Source organism: Hyaloscypha bicolor (assembly GCF_002865645.1).
Source record: "Hyaloscypha bicolor E unplaced genomic scaffold K444scaffold_182, whole genome shotgun sequence".
NCBI lineage: Eukaryota > Fungi > Ascomycota > Leotiomycetes > Helotiales > Hyaloscyphaceae > Hyaloscypha > Hyaloscypha bicolor.
Window position 1 is genome coordinate 2,255,498 of NW_020194684.1, and position 19,741 is coordinate 2,275,238.

At 48.6% G+C, this 19,741-nt stretch overlaps 5 protein-coding genes across 5 annotated transcripts; 4 read left to right on the forward strand and 1 right to left on the reverse strand.

Annotated features, from left to right (window-relative positions):
• Positions 1-600: 600 nt before the first annotated feature.
• K444DRAFT_647526 (MFS general substrate transporter) lies at positions 601-2,374 on the forward strand (the record flags this gene model as incomplete). Its single annotated transcript, XM_024885350.1, has 2 exons — positions 601-1,399; positions 1,446-2,374. The coding sequence occupies 2 exons, from the start codon at positions 601-603 to the stop codon at positions 2,372-2,374; spliced, it is 1,728 nt and encodes a 575-aa protein (XP_024728222.1).
• Positions 2,375-10,816: 8,442 nt separating this feature from the next.
• On the forward strand, positions 10,817-11,355 carry K444DRAFT_229273 (uncharacterized protein). The gene has a single exon (XM_024871213.1). It carries the CDS (start codon positions 10,967-10,969, stop codon positions 11,306-11,308), a length of 342 nt encoding a protein of 113 aa, XP_024728223.1. The 5' UTR covers positions 10,817-10,966; the 3' UTR covers positions 11,309-11,355.
• Positions 11,356-13,811: 2,456 nt separating this feature from the next.
• Positions 13,812-15,318, reverse strand: K444DRAFT_544455 (uncharacterized protein; the record flags this gene model as incomplete). Its single annotated transcript, XM_024876051.1, has 3 exons — positions 13,812-15,010; positions 15,061-15,227; positions 15,281-15,318. 3 exons carry the CDS (start codon positions 15,316-15,318, stop codon positions 13,812-13,814), a joined length of 1,404 nt encoding a protein of 467 aa, XP_024728224.1.
• Positions 15,319-17,585: 2,267 nt separating this feature from the next.
• On the forward strand, positions 17,586-18,550 carry K444DRAFT_620447 (uncharacterized protein). The gene has a single exon (XM_024881708.1). The coding sequence runs from the start codon at positions 17,759-17,761 to the stop codon at positions 18,194-18,196; it is 438 nt and encodes a 145-aa protein (XP_024728225.1). The 5' UTR covers positions 17,586-17,758; the 3' UTR covers positions 18,197-18,550.
• K444DRAFT_229287 (uncharacterized protein) lies at positions 18,167-18,725 on the forward strand. Its single transcript, XM_024871214.1, has one exon. It carries the CDS (start codon positions 18,278-18,280, stop codon positions 18,614-18,616), a length of 339 nt encoding a protein of 112 aa, XP_024728226.1. The 5' UTR covers positions 18,167-18,277; the 3' UTR covers positions 18,617-18,725.
• The last annotated feature ends 1,016 nt before the right edge of the window (positions 18,726-19,741 follow it).

A 19,741-nucleotide genomic window follows, 5' to 3' on the forward strand; every position in this document is an offset into this window, starting at 1 on the left:
AGGGTTGTTTGAAGAGGCTCAGTGCCAACCACCGAAGACTCCACCTACTTGGTCCCTGAAGGCTCTCCTGAAATGTAAAAATTGGAATTTGGAAGGCTCGTCGGTCCCCAGCCCTCGGGCCCGTGCAGGGGCAGCCCTGCATCATCTCCGGCCATGCAGATATCTTGCACAGATTTATCCCCTATTTGTGGAAATTATGCCGTTGTGCACAAATTGTGCACAGACTTCCTGTCCTCAACTCCCGACCCGATGTATTTATTCACAGTTGGCGGCGCATTCATCTTTCCCATGAATATAACACGGAGCTACTTCCTCCGGCCCCATTTTTGACTTTGTGATGCGGTGACAAAAGGTTCTCTTCCCCCTAAAGTTCAACTACTGTAGTTTTGTGTGAGCTGGTAGGTTATCAACAGGCAGGCTTCTCCCAGCTACCCCACGTTTGGCGGCCCGCTGCATAATCTAGTAAGCTCGCTCGCTCGCTCTCCTCTCCACAACAGCCCAGCTGGCGACATCATCGAAACAACCACGACCTTGTCGATATCACTTCAACAATGGCAGAACAGAGTGCTGACAGCCGCAGGCGATCTGCCAAACGCGAATATGAGTTCCCCAGCCGCGGAACCCAAAGCGGCCCCATCCCAGGAAACACAAACACAACATGCGCGGCCGCCATCCCCTCCCCAACCTCGATTGACGGACTTAGAGAAAGAGACGCTGGCTGCATATGAAGGGCACGATGCCGATATACCGTCGAATGAAGGCTACATCCTCGATGCACAAGGGGAGTTGAAGCGGAGACAATCGATCGTGCTGAGCCATAAGGCCTCCAGGAAAAGCATAGAGAGGAATAGCTCCAACAATGATGTCGAGAAAGCGGGAGAGGCGGGTTCGACTGAAGAAGACGATTCGAATATGGTTTGGTGGGACGGCCCTGATGATCCTCTGAACCCGACCAACTTTAAGCCGTGGATCAAGCTCCTGAACATTTGCTTGGTGTCGGCACTCTGCTTCGTCACGCCGCTGGGATCTTCGATGTTTGCGCCTGGTGTGCCGGAGTTGATGAAGGAGTTTAAGAGTAGTAATGTTGAGCTGGCTGGTTTCGTGGTCTCGGTTTATGTGCTTGGGTTCGCCGTTGGCCCGCTCTTTTTCGCTCCGCTGAGCGAGATTTATGGTCGATTGCCCGTGTATCATGCTTGCAATGCTTTGTTCTTTGCTTGCAATATTGCGTGTGCCCTTGCGCCGAATCTGAACTTCTTGGTAGGGTTCAGATTCCTAGCGGGCGTATTTGGCAGCGCGCCGTTGACAAATGGAGGTGGGACGATTGCAGACCTGGTGACTCAACAGAAGAGAGGAAAAGCAATGTCTGGATTTGTTGTGGGGCCTATTTTCGGACCAATTAGTGAGTCTCGTCGTTCAATTTCGTAGGCAGTTTCTAACACCTTCAGTCGGGCCTGTTGCTGGCGGCTTTTTGAGTCAAGCCAAGGGCTGGAGATGGACGTTCTGGGTCCTCTGCATGCTCTCTGGACTTTTTGGACTTCTCAGCTTAGTGTTCATGAGAGAGACGTATGCCGTCGTCATTCTCCAACGCAAGACGATCCGGCTACAGGTCGAAACTGGAAACAAGGAGCTACGCTCCAAGCTCGATGTCGGCCTTTCACCTCAAGACTTCTTCCTCCATTCGATCATCCGCCCCATGAAAATGCTCGTCAAGTCTCCAATCGTCCTATTACTAGCACTCTACGTCGGGGTCATATACGGCTACCTGTACCTCCTTTTCACAACCTTCACGCCAGTCTTTGAAGAGGCCTACCACTTCTCATCTGGAATTGTCGGCCTCACCTTCCTTGGCCTGGGATTCGGTTCCATATCCGCAGTGGGATTCTTTGCCTGGTCAACAGACCGTGTCTTCAAGGCGAGGAAAGAAGCCATGGAAGCAGCTGGTGAAGCGACAGGCGACGGTGCTGTGCTGCAACCCGAAGCTCGTCTCACTTCTCTGCTCCCTGCATATTGTCTTATTCCCATTGGGCTGTTCATCTATGGCTGGACAGCACAATACAAAGTCCACTGGATCGTACCCATCTTGGCCACTGTCCTGATCGGCATGGGCAACATCGCGGTCTTCATGTGCATCTCGCTGTACCTGATTGATGCCTTTGCGCTCTATGCTGCGAGTGCCTTGGCTGCGAATACAGTCGTCAGGAGTATCATGGGCGCGGTGCTTCCGCTGTGCGGCCAGAAAATGTATGATACTTTAGGACTTGGCTGGGGCAACAGTCTCTTGGGTTTCATTGGCTTGGCGTTGCTGCCTGTGCCGTGGGCGATTTTGAAGTGGGGTGAGTTCTTGAGGAAGAAGTATGAGATTAAGAACTTGTGAGCTTTGGCGCATTGTGTCGGTGCGGAAAAGGCATCTTCTATTGCATTCCACTTGGTAGCATTTTTGCATATACTACATAGGTATAAATTCATCTGTTTATGATTCAGCCCACCTTCTCTGTGGGCTGTAGGGCATCTAAGCACATGGGATCCTACGATTTGGTCACCCTTTTCTCTTTTTGCGGTAGCCACTATGTCAGGTCAGGTATAACTATGCATTGAACAGTTTTGGTCTTCTAATATTTCAAGTCTTTCGATGTTGGTCGCTCTTTCCCCTTCACTTTCGTCTCGCCAACTTTTCTTCCAAACTGTCGATGGCAACCGCACCTTCCCAACTGGGTGGACCGAATGGAGTTCCTAAGTTCCTTCACATCAAGGAAAGGACCATAAACCCTTGCCCACTTCATCTCACAAACTGTTTTGCAGCCCATTCTCTCAACAACAACAACAACAATTTATATTTCATCGCACCACTTTCCAGACAGTATTCTCTAACGCAACTGTATATTTCCTCTTCAATACTTCACCAATCTTCACAGCCCGCAGCTGGAACAATGCAGCTCCCGCCTAACGAGCCTCGCGAAGAGGAATGGCCCGCCATCTCCAGTTCTCCTTCATTTACCCTTTCGACACCTATGACAACGCCCAGCTCTCAGGGCAGCTATTGCAGCACTCAGAGCTACTTCCCCAACACCTTCGTGAGGCAGCAGTCTTGGGCACAGGTGGCTGGGGATACCAGTGCGACCACTAATCGAAGTCCCACGGGGACACCCGCGAATCTCAAATCCAGGGCATCGCCAGCTCAGTCACCTTCGAAGGAAGCTCCCGGGTCCACCTCTACTCCTGCTCAGTCTTATGCCACTGTCGCTCGGTCTTCCGCTACTGGCAGCGGCCTTGCTGTTTCTCGACATGCTGAAGGCGCAACACCACCAAGAAGATTCGAGATTCCTGCTCAGTATTCTGCTACACCTGATCGAGCTCCCGGCGGACGACGGGTGTTGACCGTTCAGCATGTTGAAGCTGCTATGCGTCCACAGGCTCAGAATCCCCCTCCAGCTTCTGCTGCAAACAGAGCGGGTGGAAGCAATAACCCCAAGAGACCATCTGTGGTGCCTGTGATTCCCGCAACCTTCAAACAGGCCATCCGACGTGGGCCTGGTTCATTTTCGATGCATACCTCAGCTGGTTCTGCCAACAGAGCTAATAGGGAGACCATTGTTAACATGGAGCCTCTGGCACAAACGCTTCCCCACAGCAGCGGGCCTGTCCCAATGCAGGATTCAATACAGGAGATCGTCGATCGGGTTGGTGAGCCGAATCTAGATTCGAATAGAGTGAACGAATTGGAATGGATACAAGAGGTCATCGCCACAGTTCGTCAACAATGTGGGGTTTTGCCGAGCCAAGAAACAATGCAGAAGATTGTCCGTCGGGTTTGTGGGCCTGCTACATCCTCGATAGGAAGCCCAGTTGGTCCTGTAAATAGCGCAGATGGAGAGAACAGTTTCAATATGGAGCGTCCAGTGCAAGGGGTGACCCAGGCAACTGGATGTAGTGAGCCTGGTGCATCCTCGATGAGAGCTTCAGCTGGTCGTTCAGACAGACCACAGGCAGGCCAGCTTCTCGATGGCCGGGGCCGCCCTGGTATTTCAGCTCGTCAACGGCGTCCAACTTTTCTTGATCGACTCAAGAATCGGCCGTGGAGATCTGATCAGCAGACGGCAATCCCGCGGAACCGTCAGCCAGAAAGATCTCGACCACAGAATTCTCAGCCAGAACTATACCTCTCGCAAAGCCCCGTAGTTGAGCTAGAAGCCTGGCCAGTGAATGCCAAAGGGCTCGCCTTATTTGCTTATGCAGGTTGGGATCAATTCCAACTCTTCGGAGATCCAATTATTGTCAAAGTCCCAGTCGGAGTGCTTGGGAGTGAGTGCCCGAACCCTTTGTGTCAAGCACCATCTGAAGGAGCATCCACTTTTCTAAGATTCTCTTGAGTCATTGCGAAATTGACTATACTGACATTCAACTAGACAAATTGAGTGTTGAACTCCAGCGTTTCGTTCAATCAAATGGACGCTTTGGTCATATCCTCAACGCTGGGTTTATCTGGTCCTACGCAGACGCAAGGCATGCAGTAGTCCGCCTCGGACAAGATAACTGGCATCGAATTATGGACAACTTACGCGGGGAGTTCTACATTCTCTTCTCGGATTGTTGGAAGATGTCCTTTATGAAAGTGCCATCTGAGGAGCAGTGTGTGCTCGAAGAGTGTGGAATTTGTAAGAGTGAGGATCCTGATTATTCCCCTGATGAGAAGCCGAATCCATTGAAAAGGCGGTGGATATTCAACTACGTTTTGCGCAGCCACCCTTCAGCCGACGGAAGTGGATTGGAAATCCGGGCTAATCACAAAGTAAGAGGGTTCTGATATCGTGGAACTGGCTATGCTAGTTGCGTGATTATTGGCATTGAGTGGAATGGGGAGACTCGCCATGAGGATTGTTGATCCATGATGCTGAATCAGTCATTCCTCGAATTTGTCTCGGGCTCAAAGCCGTCGGTATTGGTCATTGTTAGCTTCAGAAAGCGAGTCAGTCCTGGATCGAAGCGGTAACTTCTGGTCTCGTAGCAGTTGTTTTTTGTTATCCCTTTCAAGCAGCTTCCTGTCTCATCACTAGCGTTGTGGATTACTTCTTGGCCAGAATCAAATAGCTACAAGCGGGAACTTCTCAATGTTCTCAAAATGCCACCGTGACTGACTCCAATAGCCTCAAAATCCCGATATCCTCATCCCAGGAGCAGAGTTCTCGGGATGACCTACTTCACTCAGTCTATATAATTTCAAATAGCAAATTTTGCCACTTGGGTTACCTCGGGAACTCAAGTAGAGCATTGGTAGCTCAAATCGTGCATAACCAACAGGCTCGCAAGAGCCTTGAAGTTAAGCACTCTTCTTACCAGCCTAGTCCGGGGAGTTGAAATAAAAACAATGCTCTTCGCCGTAGGCTTAGAGCGAAACCAAACCACCTCTGCCTCTGGCTTAGATATTAAAAATTCTTCTTTCCGGGTTGCAGAGCAAAGCAACTTTCATTCTTGCCTCTGGCTTGGTATTTCAAAATAAACATTATATCACGATCATCAAACGACAAGATCCGCCAGACATTTTCGGTGTCTTAATGATCAAAAGTCTAGATAATAGGGTCCGTAAGACACTTACAGCGTCTGGGGATTATGTATTCTTCTTTTACTATAACGGTATAGTGATATATAAATGTATTAATTTTTTGGTTCTTATCGTTCTGCCCCCTTAATTAGCGACCACGTGATTTTCACCAATTTGCCTCCCCCTGCGGGTGACAAGGCAGCCGTCCCACGAAAATCGCTGTTTGGGCATTTGCAACATTGGGGTAGATCTAAGGTGCGAGCTGGAAGACTTTTAATCAAAATAGGGAAGTCTATTGTGCACTTTGAAGTGGAACTCCAACCCTGGACTTAGCGATGGATTTTAGTTCATGAAGCTAGGCGTATGTAGGAAACAAAGATTCGCCCTCGAGCCAGCTGCTCGCCAGGTCAGGTAGACTCAATGTCAGATTCAGTGAAATCGTCCCCAGAATCGCCAGACTCCTCCTCGGAACTCTCAAAGACCAATTCATCAGCGGCTTCCCAGGCCAGCATCCGCACAAGGAAGTCGTTCCGCTGTTGGTCCACCTTTAAATTTCGAGCACGAATTTTGTTCAAGATTTCTATATATACTTGACGGAAATGTTTGAACTGGATTCTAGCATGTTCAATTTCATGCACATCTCCTCTCACTTGGTAATATTGTAGGATTTTCATTTTTGTGTTGAAAAGAGTTTGCTCTCCAACGAAAACAACAAATGCGTTCAGAATCAATTCGACTGCCTCTGGTCGGTTACGATCGTCGAAGTAAGGTTCGAGCCTAAATGAAAGACAGACATTCTCTTGCAGCTCTCGCAGGTTGGACGAATTATGAACGATGAGCCATGCATCCCAATCCATCTCAAGGTCTGGTGGGAAAATATAAATTAAAGTATCGATTTCGGTAAGAATAGCTGCTGCGAAGCAGACTTTATCTCTCCGAGGAACGATCAGCGACGCTGATATAAGAATGAAGATGTTCCCGGCATAGCACAATGGGCCAGATGAGCAGTGGGTTTCAATACGCTTGAGAAGGTCGACCACGTCGCATTTGATATCTTTTTCCCAGGACCATCTCTTATACATATTTTCGAGCAGAGTCTGTAATTCCATATGAGTGCTGGGCAAGATCTCTGGCTGGGCCGTGGTGGGTGTGGAAGGACATGGAGTGAGACGTTCATCGAAAAATGATACGTCCCCAGGTTGGACAGTGTCCAAGATGGCTTTGAATTCCTGGAAAACTGTTGACGGGTGAGTATGCTTCGTCACAAATTGAAACTTCTGCCAAACTCACGATTTGCTGTATTCAGAAGATTCTGTACTAAATCGTTGGTCCCATCGACTGATTCATGGAGGGTTTTCAGTTGGAGAAACTTCTTCTGGCATTCCTCTAGTTGTTCCAATTGCCTTTTTTGATATTTGACAAGAGATTCGTTGGACGCGAGGAATTGCAGAAATCGTTTATACCAGATCGTGTCAATATCAAACTTGTCCCTTTTAAAGCTGCTCAAGATATCCATAGATTCCCGAAGCGGCGTGATGGCCATTTCTGCTTCATTGGCCGTGACGAAAGCACCTCGAGTTCTCCATTGCTCCAACAGCTCCATGTTCTTTTGCAACAGCTTCTCCGCAAGGAAGGGGAGAGCAGTAGAAGTGAATAGATATCGCCCCGAGAACTCTGGGCTGATCATATTCAGGCACTTCTTCACGTCGTCCCAACTCCGTAATGCACAAGCTTTTCTCCAGAGAGCCTTCCATTCTGGATAGAATGCATAACGAAATGTCTCATCTATGCCCTGAGCTAGCTCGAAGTCGATCTCTAAGCACCTTTTTGACAGAAAATTTCTCAAGATAGTCTAGCTTCGTGTCGATCAAATGGAATATACTTATTCCATTTTGATTATGATGGTATATGGGGAAAAAAGCCCTATTATCCCAAAGATAATTCAAAGCAGCTTTCAGATATTTGCCGTCTGATTTCCACTTCATCAAGATGATTTCTAGTCCGGATAGTGGCCGACTGCAGGGGTTGGAAATCAGAGGGAGCAGATCGGAGATATCCAAGGGTCCGCTTGGAACCAGGACCCCATAGATCTCTACGAAGTCTACTGGTGCCATAGGAACGTCGACGGGCGGAGGAGACTGGATCCCTGTCACAATCGAGGTTGAAACGCTCTTCTCTGATCCGGATGCCTCGATATTGCGAGATCGATGCCGGGTCACCGCCTTTGCATTTCGACGTTCAGTCTTGGAATTGTTTTTCCATAATCGCCATTCGTCGAGCTTCATGCGGTAGGCTCGGACCCTAACCATGATATTAGTTATGATCAACTCGAACATGAGAGCTGAGGCATGACTTACGAGGCATCGAATGCAAACTGAGTCTTTAGAATATTTCGAACATCTTTCAATGGTCGTCGTTCGACCATGTACAGCCGTTCTATCTCCGCTTTGTGATAATCCCAGTCCTTGGGCATGGCTGCTCAGCCCACCCACGCGCGTGTGAAGCCGTGAGCGAAGATGAGAATTACAGCCTCGTTCTGGGTATGGTGGTTTTCGGATTGAATAGCCCAGGCTCTGCTTGCGGGAGCGGTATGCTCCAGATCATGAGTGCAAAATTATCGAATTCCTCGCCGGGGTTGGGAAAAGATTGAAAGGAAGATTGGACCTTAAAAGTGCAATCTACGATAGCTGACTTTGGCTTCGTTCTTGTATGCGCGAACGATCTCTGCCGCCGTGGCGCTCATTTGCGGGCTGAGCTGGCCCGTAATCTTCCATGTGACGGCCAATCGCAAGTATGTGCGATCGTGCTGTTTCTTCAGCGATCCTGGAAGGGATGATCGCAGACTTGTCGTGTCGGTGAGTCCCTCCTGGAGCGACAATGTTGGAAAAGTGCAAAAGATGCAAAGTCCTCTGGACAAGCCCCGAAGGGGGGCTTGGGTAGCGAGAGGCAGGTGGCTGGCAGGGATTCACGAAGACAGCCCGTCAGAGAAGCGCACTGAGGACCACAGGCATGCGCAGGGAGGGCTAGGTGGCCGACAGGGTTCCCGAACTGGCACAAGAATGACCTGCGTGTGCCCTGTTTGCGTGCAGGATCCTGGGACATCTTCGCAAGAATCTTCCAGGCAGAAGGCGCTGCTGGGCCGGGCAAGGAGCCACAAGATCTGCTGGTCGGACCATACGAGGCTTTTGCACTTTTCATCAAAGTGCATGACCTCGAACCCGGTCTGAGTGGCTTCATGAATTCTGATTTTGGATTCAGAAGCGCTGTCGTTCCACCTGCAAGGGTGTGTGAAAGTGCACATTCGAGAGATCGCTGGGATTTCTCCGCGTCTCTCAAAGAGTCGTGGCCCTGCCGCTCCAAGCACTCCCCCTGGGCTGCCGCAATGTCATTGCCATTTGCTGAATATTGCACTTTTGCTCATCCAAGATTACTGCCTATGCCTCAACTGAAGCACGGGGGCAATCGGCGACGGTTGGATCGCGTAGCACAAGGAGGTGGCAGTGAACGAAATTGGGGTGGAGGACTTCTTCTTCGCTGGTTTCTGCACCATGGAAGTGAGTTCAATCGCTGTTAGACTACACAGGTTGTTGAGTGACCTGAGTTGGAGGTGCCCATACCCAGTAAGCAATTCGCTAGAGGTGTCACAACAGTGGGATCGATACCCCCACCGACCTTGTTCAGAGCTTCTTGTGGGAGGGAGGTTTAAGAGTGCACTCAAAGCCAAACTATATGGATTTAGTAATAATAAAATGATTTGCAAGAGAACAAGCATAATACAAGTCTGGTTTGCATCCTTAAGGAAGTTAACTTTGCACAGAGTTCAGGTGTACCTTAATCGCATCGTTTGAGGAAAAACTGCCAACCAAACAGTGGACCAAGCTTGATTCGAGAAAGAGCATTGCAGAAGTCAAAGCCAACATGTAATCGATCTCCATTCCTCTACTACTCTGCAGTCACCGCTTAAATTCCGCTTTCACAGCTCGGCTGTAGCTCTTCAAAAGCCGGACTCAAGCAATCTGTGGAATAGCTGGCTGCGGTTGGAGTGGCTTGTCCGCGGAGGCAACGCCAGTGGTCCCATCTACCGTGTAAAGGGCTGCTGGGTTGGTGTATTGGTATTGCTGCTTCTGCTCTGCGGTATCCCTTGCTTCTTTTGCTTGCTGTCTGCGGTGGACTCGATCAGCCAGAAGAGCTGCCCGGATGAGAGTAAAACACATAATAAATTCAATAATATGGAAAAAATCGTAGACTCGATGGGAAAATAGAGACTACGTATGATTTCGTGAGAAGAAAAGAAATAGGTAGTGGAGAGGTATCGGAGTGAAATTGCATGAGGAAGACATTTCATCTCAGTTAAATAATCCCAGATCTGTGAATTCCAATCTCTAAATATGGAAACGATCACGAGGCAGGATAATTGAAAGGATTGGGCTATGTGAAACATAAGGCTGAAGATTTCATCGAAGCTAGTGACTCGATAGGTGCGTCCGAATGCCGTTTGGACGAGGCTGGGTCGAGTATCGCCGTCTTCAGAATGGATGAACCGGCCGGTTTGTCTCTGCATGACGCTTGTCCCAGCCGTACCAGACCCGACCAATTGCGCACCTCGGCTTCACACAAAAATCAACACCTCTCACACAGAAATGAACACCCCGACACACAAAAATCAACATCTCCACACTTGGCCTGTCGTGAGCCGAAATAATCAGTCTGCTTCGCCAATATACCCTCGGTGCTGAGGGATGACAACTGTAAAATCGGAGCACTGGAGTGACTTTCCCAAGTACTGGACTTGCCAACTGGCTCAGCAATAAATCGAGGATCAAACTTTCAATTCTTTGCAGCTTCGTAGACAGATTATGCCAGTGCACTTGCCACGTGTCCCTCTTGAACAGAGGGTCTCATCTAAGGGGAGTTGGTATTGCACTTTAGTGAGATGCCCGCCCCGTGTCGGGTCTCCTGCAAGACGCATCTTGCTCCTTTGCACACCAATTCCAAGAATCTGAACCAATCTCAAATGCCTACAAAGGCTGCAATGTTGGCTCTTCCGTCGGCTTCAGAACGTGCGGGTGGGTGGATGCGGGACGGCACTTTGGCTGCAGCCGCTACTGTACCACCTGCAGCAAAGCGCCCTGGCTTGCTTTTCAAAAGGCCCACCTTGCCACGATTTGGTGCTTGGGACGGCGAGAGCGTGGACCTGGCTGCATGCTTTGATGATGACCAAAAAAAGCCTGGGGGTTCCCCTACCGGCACAGGGGCTCTCCGGGATGATTTAACGGCCTTCTTTCCTCCCGTCGCTGGAGTGGAGTGCAAAAGTGCAACCCGACTTTGTTTGGTCAAACATTCTCGGATTGTATCGCCCTCGAGTGCGCTGAGTCTGAGTTGTAATTTCTAGATCCTCATTGACATTTCACAATATTTGTTCTGAAACCAATGAAGGGCTCATTCCTTCACAATTTGCACATTTGGCCAACTTCACCACACGAGAAATGCCACAGTTCAAAAATCTGCCCAACGACGGCAGGTGATACATTTCCCCAGCACCAGCAGGACCTTGTCAGAATGCCCCTGGTACTTGAGGGCTCGTTGCACTTCTACATCTCCACCTGGCAAACCAACAGAATGCACGCCACAGGTTTGAGACGTGAAAGGAGAGCTCTCCTGACGCCTTTGGGGCCTGGCAGCGGTTTGATTGGCTGGCACTACCACAGCCACCAGAAGCATCTTTCGATGGAACCACCCCACCTCCAGCAGCAAAGGTGCAAATTGTGGTAGAATGCTTTAGTCCTTGATCCAGCCTCTGCGTGAGACCAAGGTGACAGCGCGGCGGATCTCTTGGTTGATCATTTCTTGGTCACAGCAGTCTTTTTAAGGCCCTGTCGGAAACACACGCCTCGTCTGGTGCCGCGGCACCGCCGTAGAGACATCTGGATACCCTCCTCCCAACCTACCCTCGTCTCTCGCAAAAGTCCTGTATACCCCAGAGCAGGCCTGGTGGCAACGGACGGCCAACGAACCCAACTCAGCCAGATCGTTGCCCGAAGCGGACGCTTTCTTCTGCAGCCTTCGCGTTCGCTCCCTGGCCTGTCGAACCAACAGCCTCAGCAGCCTTCGACAGGCCCCCAGCCTCAAACTCGGCCCGGTGGGCGGGCGAGCAAACCTAATCTGCCCCCCCATGAAGTATTCCAAGCCAAATCCATAATTTCGACGCCGCGGGCCCCAATCGACTTCCTTCTGCCACAGCCAGATTGCCATAGCCAGAAGCAATTGACAGCTTTGCCTCCCAAAATCCGCCAGATTGTCCGAAATAACAACATCGGATTACTCCAGGTATACTACTGAAGGGCACCCGTCACTAGAGTGTTATCGTCTCCAAACACTTCCACTGCTTTATTGTCAATAAAATGTTTCTGACTCTTTAGATTCCTGTATATTCCACGTTTCCTATGCGCCACTGTCAAGCTGGTTACGGGCACAAAGGTGTCTCTCCCTACATCTGTGCCGTGGGGGGCAGAATAATGATATTCTGGTCTGCACTTTTGCCGGGCCTAAGCCTGTGGTGCTCGTCGTAGTCGCTCACCAATTAAACCCCTCACTAACGCGGGCGAGTGGTGCTCCTGCCTGCCCCGTGCCGAATCGCAAAGTCCGGAGCGCTGGTACGCGGCCACGAGGGACAGGGCGCCTTGAAGTTTGGAGGCTGCGGCCCGGTGGCTGCAGCAGCCAGGACATGACGACGCCAATATCTCGATACCGGGGTGCGACAAGAATATGCCGGGGGTCATCATGGCTGCACTTTTTGAAAATACACTGTATTCGGGTTGACGGCGACAGCGGCACGGCAACACTGGTCGGCCGGCTCGGTTCAGCTACCGCTGTTGCTCGCCAAGCCTGTTGTGACAATTGCACTTTCTTGAACCACCATTCCATTCGACCAACGCATGGTTGGTCCATGTCCCAGATATCAAATGCAAAGGAAGTGCGAAATCCCTTTCCAGTCCCTCTTCTGCCTCTTTCCTTCTGCACTTCTGTTTAAAATGTGGTTCGCAATTCTTCCCCCATGAGAGCTATTTAGTCTGCTTGCTTCCCACCCAAGGTCCACTCCTTCCCCCGCACTATTATCTTTCTCTCCCTTCCCAGACTGCGAACTGTTCAGACAGCTATCCCCACTTCAAGTGTGCGTTCACAAGGCACAGTCAGTACAAACATGCCTTCAAGGAAGACTAAACACAAGACAAGCCGTCGCTCGACGCCGTAGGTTGCACCCAACCCGCTGCTGCCCCAGATGTTCCTTTTCTAACTTTCATCCCAAGAGTACCTCCCACTCCCGGAAGAGGTACCACCCTCTCCGGCCGTTCAATCCCCTACCACGCAGCACCAAATACCTCCGACAACTCACACCACACCTCCTCCGCCTCACCATATCATGCCATCAACCCTGAAGTACTCGACCAACACGAGCACTCTCAATTTTCTCTTCACCAAAGCCCATCCTACCTCCACACTGTCCATACCCAATACACCTCCCAACTCGAAGCAAGCTTCAACTCCCTTGGCGTTGACTTGCCCAATTCTATGCACTCCCGAGTCGTCCACGAACCAGTTGGGTTGACACCGCTTGAACGTACCGAGGCCGATTTGACATATCCATACGAGCAACACAACTCCTACCAACCCATATTTCCACAGCACCAATATCTCCACCACGAAGCCCAATATACGAGCGTTGCCCATCAATCAGAAGCACAAAACACTTACGCCGCTCCTTCCTCTGTCCATGCAGCACCTTCCAATCCAGACTCCGGGCTGGAAGGCCAATATGTCGTATACTATGCCCCGCAACAAGACTCCTATTATCCCACAACAACACACGGAGAGGCCACGGGTCCGGGCAATGCTCTCGCTGCCGTTGGGACACAATTCGATGGTTATGTTCCATCAGGATATGTGCAGAAATTCTAGTTGAGGGTGCAGATGAGACATAATTGCTTGTATTTCATTCTTTTTTCGGTGGTGATTAGGGTCGGGAATGTCACATGATCCGACTTGGACTCAGTGGCTGGGAAAAGGAAAAGGAAAAGGGATATGGTGGAGTATAGGATTGATTTTGGGTTACCAGAATGGCAGAGAACTTGAAATATTGATGGCAAAACGTCTTGGTAGATTTGACAAAATATCTGAAATGAAAAAACCACGCTCACAAAACTTCGCTCATCAATACAAAACGTGCCTGCTCTCTATGCGTCCAAATCACCATTACCGCGCAGATGAAAGAAGGGAACTATCCAATCTTCTTCTCGAGTTTCTTGAGCAAGCTTCCCACGCCCTTCTCCACCTGTCCGGCTCTAGCCTCCAACTTCCCCTTGGGAGGCTTCGCTGCCTTGGCTTTGTGATGCGCGGCTTCATGTTCTGTTGGTCTGTAAACCTGTTGATGGATCGAGTAATCGGTCATCAGTGGTTGCGTATTGCTTAGCTGGTTATTGTACTGGAATTGCGAGAACCCTCCTGGTGGCGCGCCGGGGGTGTAGATCCCTGGTGAGGTTAAAGGAGAGGAGACACCCGGGGAATAGATACCGGGAGTGGTATTGGACAAGTGTGGTGAGCCGGGATAGTTGGCATATTGCGTTACGGGGATATGAGGAGGCGGCTGTTGTTGGTACGCTGGTGGAGGTGGAGCAGAGGCTGGCGGTGGAGGTTGGGCGTAGGGACTCGATATTGTTGCTGTGGTAGGGGGTGCGGCAAAGCTGTGTTGGAAGTGCTGGGCAAAGGGAGATACGACCTGTTGCTGAGGCGGAGGTTGCTGTGGTGGAGGAGCTGGAGGACCAGTGAAATAAGCTGTCTGCGGTGGTTGACCAATTTGACCTGGGGATCCCGACAATCCTCTTTGCAAATACGTGGGAGCAAAGCTTTGACCTTGGTCTGAAGTGGCTGCGGCTGCAAGAGGGTTTGCAGCTCCGTCTTCTGGGGGTGGTGTCTTTTCTCGGTGCTTGATAGCTTCGGGAGCTGCGGGTGCTGCTGGGTTGTAAGCCATTGGGGCGAAGTTGGCTGATTCTTGACTTTGAGGCGTGGCAGAAATAGGAGGTCCAGGGAAAGTATTTGACGACGTCCTAGAGTTTCCCGTCTGACCATGCTGATAGGATGGATCTGATATTGCCACATTCTCTAACTTCTGCACAACAGGACTCATGTCGTCGTGATGCGGCGGAGGAGCCATGGGCTCGTCTAAAATGGTAATTTGTGCAGCAGGGAGAACCCGTCGAATCCCATTCACAAATTGGAGAGCATCCTCTTTCGTCCAGAAATATAGATCCACAGTATGGAGTTTGTACATGTATTTGTTCTCGTTCTTGGGATCGAATGTCGGAAGATGCCATTCTTGAGTATTTGGAGAGGGCGCTTGTTGGCCAGCTTGACCATCGACGGTCAACGTAACCAGATTGGAGTGTTTATATGAATATCGGAGATGAGTGCGATCCAGATCTAAACTCAAGTATCAGCAATGCTATCATCAGAGTTATAGATGCACTCACAGCCAGTGAAAGCATCTTGCTCCGGCGTCCCAGCATTGTTGGCAACCTCTAGGCGCGCTCTCCTCTGCCCTGCGTTTTCGAAGAGATAAACGTATGAGCCTTTGTCAAATCGGTGATGTGGGGGCTTCGCTGTCGGATTCCCATAGTAGTAATGTACGTCTGCAAAGCTGCTTGTCATTAGTATCACAAGCTTGCGCTTGGATATTCAATGTAAGCTCACAGGGTGGCTGCCACGTCCTCTCCAGGCCTTGCCGCCATGCTGTCGGCCTCTGGCGCCTTGCGAACAGTATAGGGGAATTTGAGATATTTCTTGGATACTTGAACAGAACTGAAAGACAGGAAGGAGAGATGCTTAAGAGAGAGACGCGACTTACGCTGGTGGGGTACTTGACCCTGTGCAGGTGCAGATGCCGGCGGCAAATATGCACGTTCTGGTGGTTTGAATGGCCAATGATCTTCTATAAATAGCTTTCGGCTGATCGCGCTAAATCCCCAACTCCTTCTCTTCCACCCGTCTATCACTTTCCACGGGGGCTATTTCCACCCCTTCTGTCCTCTCTTCTCGCACCTCTTTTCTACCCATCTCTTCGCGCATCGATTTTAAGCACCCTCCCTTGAAAGTCGAAACTCATTTGAGCCAATTAGTTGCATATATGACGTTAGATACGCCAAATCCATTCAACTTCAAACCCTCCCGAATTCTCCACTATTCGAGTGAACAGAGAAATAGCATACAAAAGTATATTCGGAACACTATAGAACCTGTTCGAAACCTTCTTGGACGTTTGGAGTATTGTACAAAAGCAGATATTTAAGGCGACAAAAACAGCGGGCGCAGAAGAAGTGCAAAGGCATGGATCCCGCCCGCATTCGCTCTCTATCCCTGTACTTTCACAATGCACGACTTGCAAAATCTTGATATTAAGCATGCTTGGAACCAAGAGTGAAATATATCATGGTCCCTCAAGTAGGAGGCTCTTGAATGTACTTTTCGCAACAGGCAGAACTAGAGACTTACGAAAGTCATATGCATCAAGTCGTTCAGCGTGTCTAATTTCTCCCCGTCTTTCCCGCCTTTCGAATTGAAATATTACATGCACGGTTCAGTTGTGGATCGGTCCCCTCGTCGGCTCCAAAGACAGACAATTTTCTTGGCCTGATTTCGTCTGGCAAGCAGAGACTATTGAGTTTTCAGGCCAACACCATAGACGGACGCCTGATGAGAGCCCTTGGCACACTCATTTGACTTGCAACAGCCGTCCATGGAAACTCCAACTTCACTCCAGACCGCATATCTCAAGAGAAAGCAGTCAATTTTGTGGAATCAGCGGAAGGCCGTTGGACGTGGATTGTAGACATCTAGGATGAAAATGGGATTTGAAGTGGGGCTGAGAGGGGATTGGAAAAAGGTGGTATGGATGGTGATTACGACCTTCGCACTAGAAATGATAATTTTCTTGTTGTCTTGTACATTGCTGTGAGGTATATCTGGAGGGTGGAGATCTTCAGATTCTTCAGAAGATTTTACTTCTTACCACAGGTATACTTGGGCATCAACTATTCCTCATGTAGCGTAGACAGTGTGTGAAAAAAATAATTAAGGTAATTAATTATATTTAATTAAATCAAGTAAACAATTAATTATAATTTGATTATTAACTTTCAAAAAAAATTAATTATTAGAAAAATTATAATTAAATATAATTAATTATTTCTAATTATTACGGGAAATCCATATAAAAGTTATATAAGTAATAAATTCTCTTCTTTTATTTAAATAATATACGACTAAAGTATAAAGAGAGCAAATGTTAATCAATTTCCAAAGAAGAGGGAAGGAGAGCAAGGTAATATATATGTGAATTATTTGCTCTGGGTATCACATGACCACACTCACGTGACTGTAGAAGTCAAAACCCCTACTATAGTACTTATTTACAAAGATAAGTAAAGCGAGTAAAGGGATACTAGCTATTAAGCCTATAATAATAAGGCGATATCTAAATTAGGGTAAAATACGCTTTACTTTTGCGCTATAATGCTTATATTATCTTTATAGTCACGTGTAATAACACGTGACCCAGTAATTAATTATATTTAATTAAATTAAGCAAATAATTAATTATAATTTAATTACTACGATTCTGACTTAATTTAATTTGATTACCGGCCAATAATTATAATTAATTAAATTATTTGACACACTGAGCGTAGATTATAGATGGCATAACAAGGCAAAGGCCTCTTGCAGACCCATATGATTTGACGATCCTCAATTTAGGACCATCTAAGTCTATTGATATAAGAGAAAGGGAGGGAGATTGGGAAAGAGTTAATCTTGGTCACGTGGCTATCAATTACTTGTTGAAAACCACGAATACACAATAGACAACTAATAAGAGGAGTTTTCAAACCAAACGACGAGACTTCAACGAGCTCGAAAGCCCAGATCCGGGCCAGAATTCGGAATACAATGTTAGTTCTTTGATTTCACTTGTCGAGGTACATGACAGGGCTGCTTGCGCTACAGTTATATGCGAAAACTCCCTGTTTTAGCGAATTTTAGCCGCATCATGCACTTTTGGTGCGCACCCCACCAAAAATTAATGATAATTGACAAAACTCACCCAACAATCGCACTACCACCTCCAGCACCATCCCAATTAGGCAATTTCGACTTTATTCGCAAGCTCCTACCATGGCACGTTCAAAGAGCAAAAAAATCGAGAAACCACCGCCTTTAGTAGGCAAAAAACGACAGAGAAAACCTACGGCTAAGGCCTCCTCCGCTCTAGTAGCTCCCAAACAGCCTAAAATCAAGCTCACGACTGCTAGCAGGCCCCCAAAAGAGCCTTCTCCTGATACTGGTGCTAGCGGAGCTAATCCCCAAAGGGAGCGTACTATCGAAATATCGTCGTCGTCGTCCAGCGAGTCTCCAGAGCCCGAAGCTAAGACCCACGTGGTTACCGTGAACTGGCAGGTTTACCTGAACCATAAGCTAGTTCATTCGGAGTCTTTTCAGGAGGATTTTTTATCGATTCTACATAATGGATACCGATTTTGGCAGGGCTGGGTTCAGATGAGGGTCGACGAAGCGGCGAAGACGGATAAGAAGATCAAAGCTAGGAGAAAATAGAAGGGAATATATGGAGCTTTGAGCAATCGACAGATCTTCCATATCCAAGATAGGGAGAGCTTTGAGAGGTTCGAAAAAATAATGGTTTCTAGGGGCTCAAAAGGCGTTGATTGCGTTATTGAAGCTCGATTCGTCACCAAAGGAGACCCCGAATCGTTACCGGAACCAGAGAAAGCGTCAGGAAAGAGAAGAAAAATACCAGATCCTCCCAAGCTAGTCTATTCAGATGACGACAGTGACGCTAAAAAGAGTATTCCCCCTATCAAGAAGGCTAGGAAAACAGCTACCACTGTCGCTATTGCGTCTTTAGTCGAGGATAGGAAGACACAATCGAGATATCAGGAGAGATTGAGCCTACTTTCGCGGTATTGGAGATATAATGGGGGAGAAAGGGGAGGGTGCCCAAATAGGAATCAATAGTGTTTTATCCATGAAGGGAACCATTTCAGGATTGAATTGGACGACTTCCATAAATGGATAGATTAATGGAGAGATGAGCTTCCTGATGAGGCTAATACCACTACTATTCCTACTGATTTGATTATCAAATGGATACTACATGGCGAAAATCAATAGAGGATTGGTGGACGACGAAATGAGAGCAAAGGAAAGGTGAAGGAGAAGGAGAGAGTGAAGGATGAACCAAGAGAGGGCTCATCTTAACCCATCATTAACCACAACTACTATGGCGATAAATTCAAGGGAGAAGAGCCCTCCACTAGCTTATATAGCGTCCCACGGGTACCACTACCCCGTCGTTCACCTGTATATCCCGCCGATTACGATCCAATTCCCCCCCCTGAGTTCGTGGCTATTGAGCAAGCTTCACGTCGTCGAGCTGAACTCCTCTAGCAAAACCAGCTTCTTCCCCGTCCACGAGCTAATTCGCCTTATTTTCAATGTCGACGACCTTCTCCTCCTACTCTTCCACGTTCCCGGTATCAAGATCGCGATCGTTAAGCTGAGTACTCCTCTAGCGTCTTTGATTTGCGTGCTTTGCGAGAGTCTAGCCCAATTCGTGGAGATGCTGATATTGGGGAGGAATTAGCGTTATTCAGGGCATGGCTAGATGCTCACTTACCTCGAAATCGACGAGCTGATATTAGTAATTTGATAGCTATGGCGTCAGAGGAGCAGATTGACCCGAAATAGCTAAAGGCGATGGAGAAATCGGAGGCTAAAGAGCATGGCATTCCATGGGGATTTCTCCTTGTCGTAAAGGATCAGGTTTCCCCTTGGCGTACTGTATGGAATTCGGAGGTTAATCGATCTTCTATATCAAATATGGGTGCTCCGGTACCAATTACTAATATAGTAGCCCCCTCCCAAAGCACTATTCCGGATACCCAAGCAGGAGACTCGATTCGACCAGATATCGTCTTTAGTACGTATCCTGAAGACGAGATTAGCTTCCACCAGGGCGTAGGCAACTCACAGAAGCAGGATTGGGAAGAGTTTATGACTCCTGGGATGTTTAATGACGATTGCGAATCGATTGGGGGTTGGATGGAGAATGATATTTAGAATCGAGCCTTGATTTCCACA

Excerpts from the sequence above, each read along its gene's own strand:
- K444DRAFT_229273 (XM_024871213.1), top strand. The coding sequence starts at position 10,967 with ATGAAGGGCTCATTCCTTCACAATTTGCACATTTGGCCAACTTCACCA.
- K444DRAFT_620447 (XM_024881708.1), top strand. The coding sequence starts at position 17,759 with ATGGCACGTTCAAAGAGCAAAAAAATCGAGAAACCACCGCCTTTAGTA.
- K444DRAFT_229287 (XM_024871214.1), top strand. The coding sequence starts at position 18,278 with ATGGTTTCTAGGGGCTCAAAAGGCGTTGATTGCGTTATTGAAGCTCGA.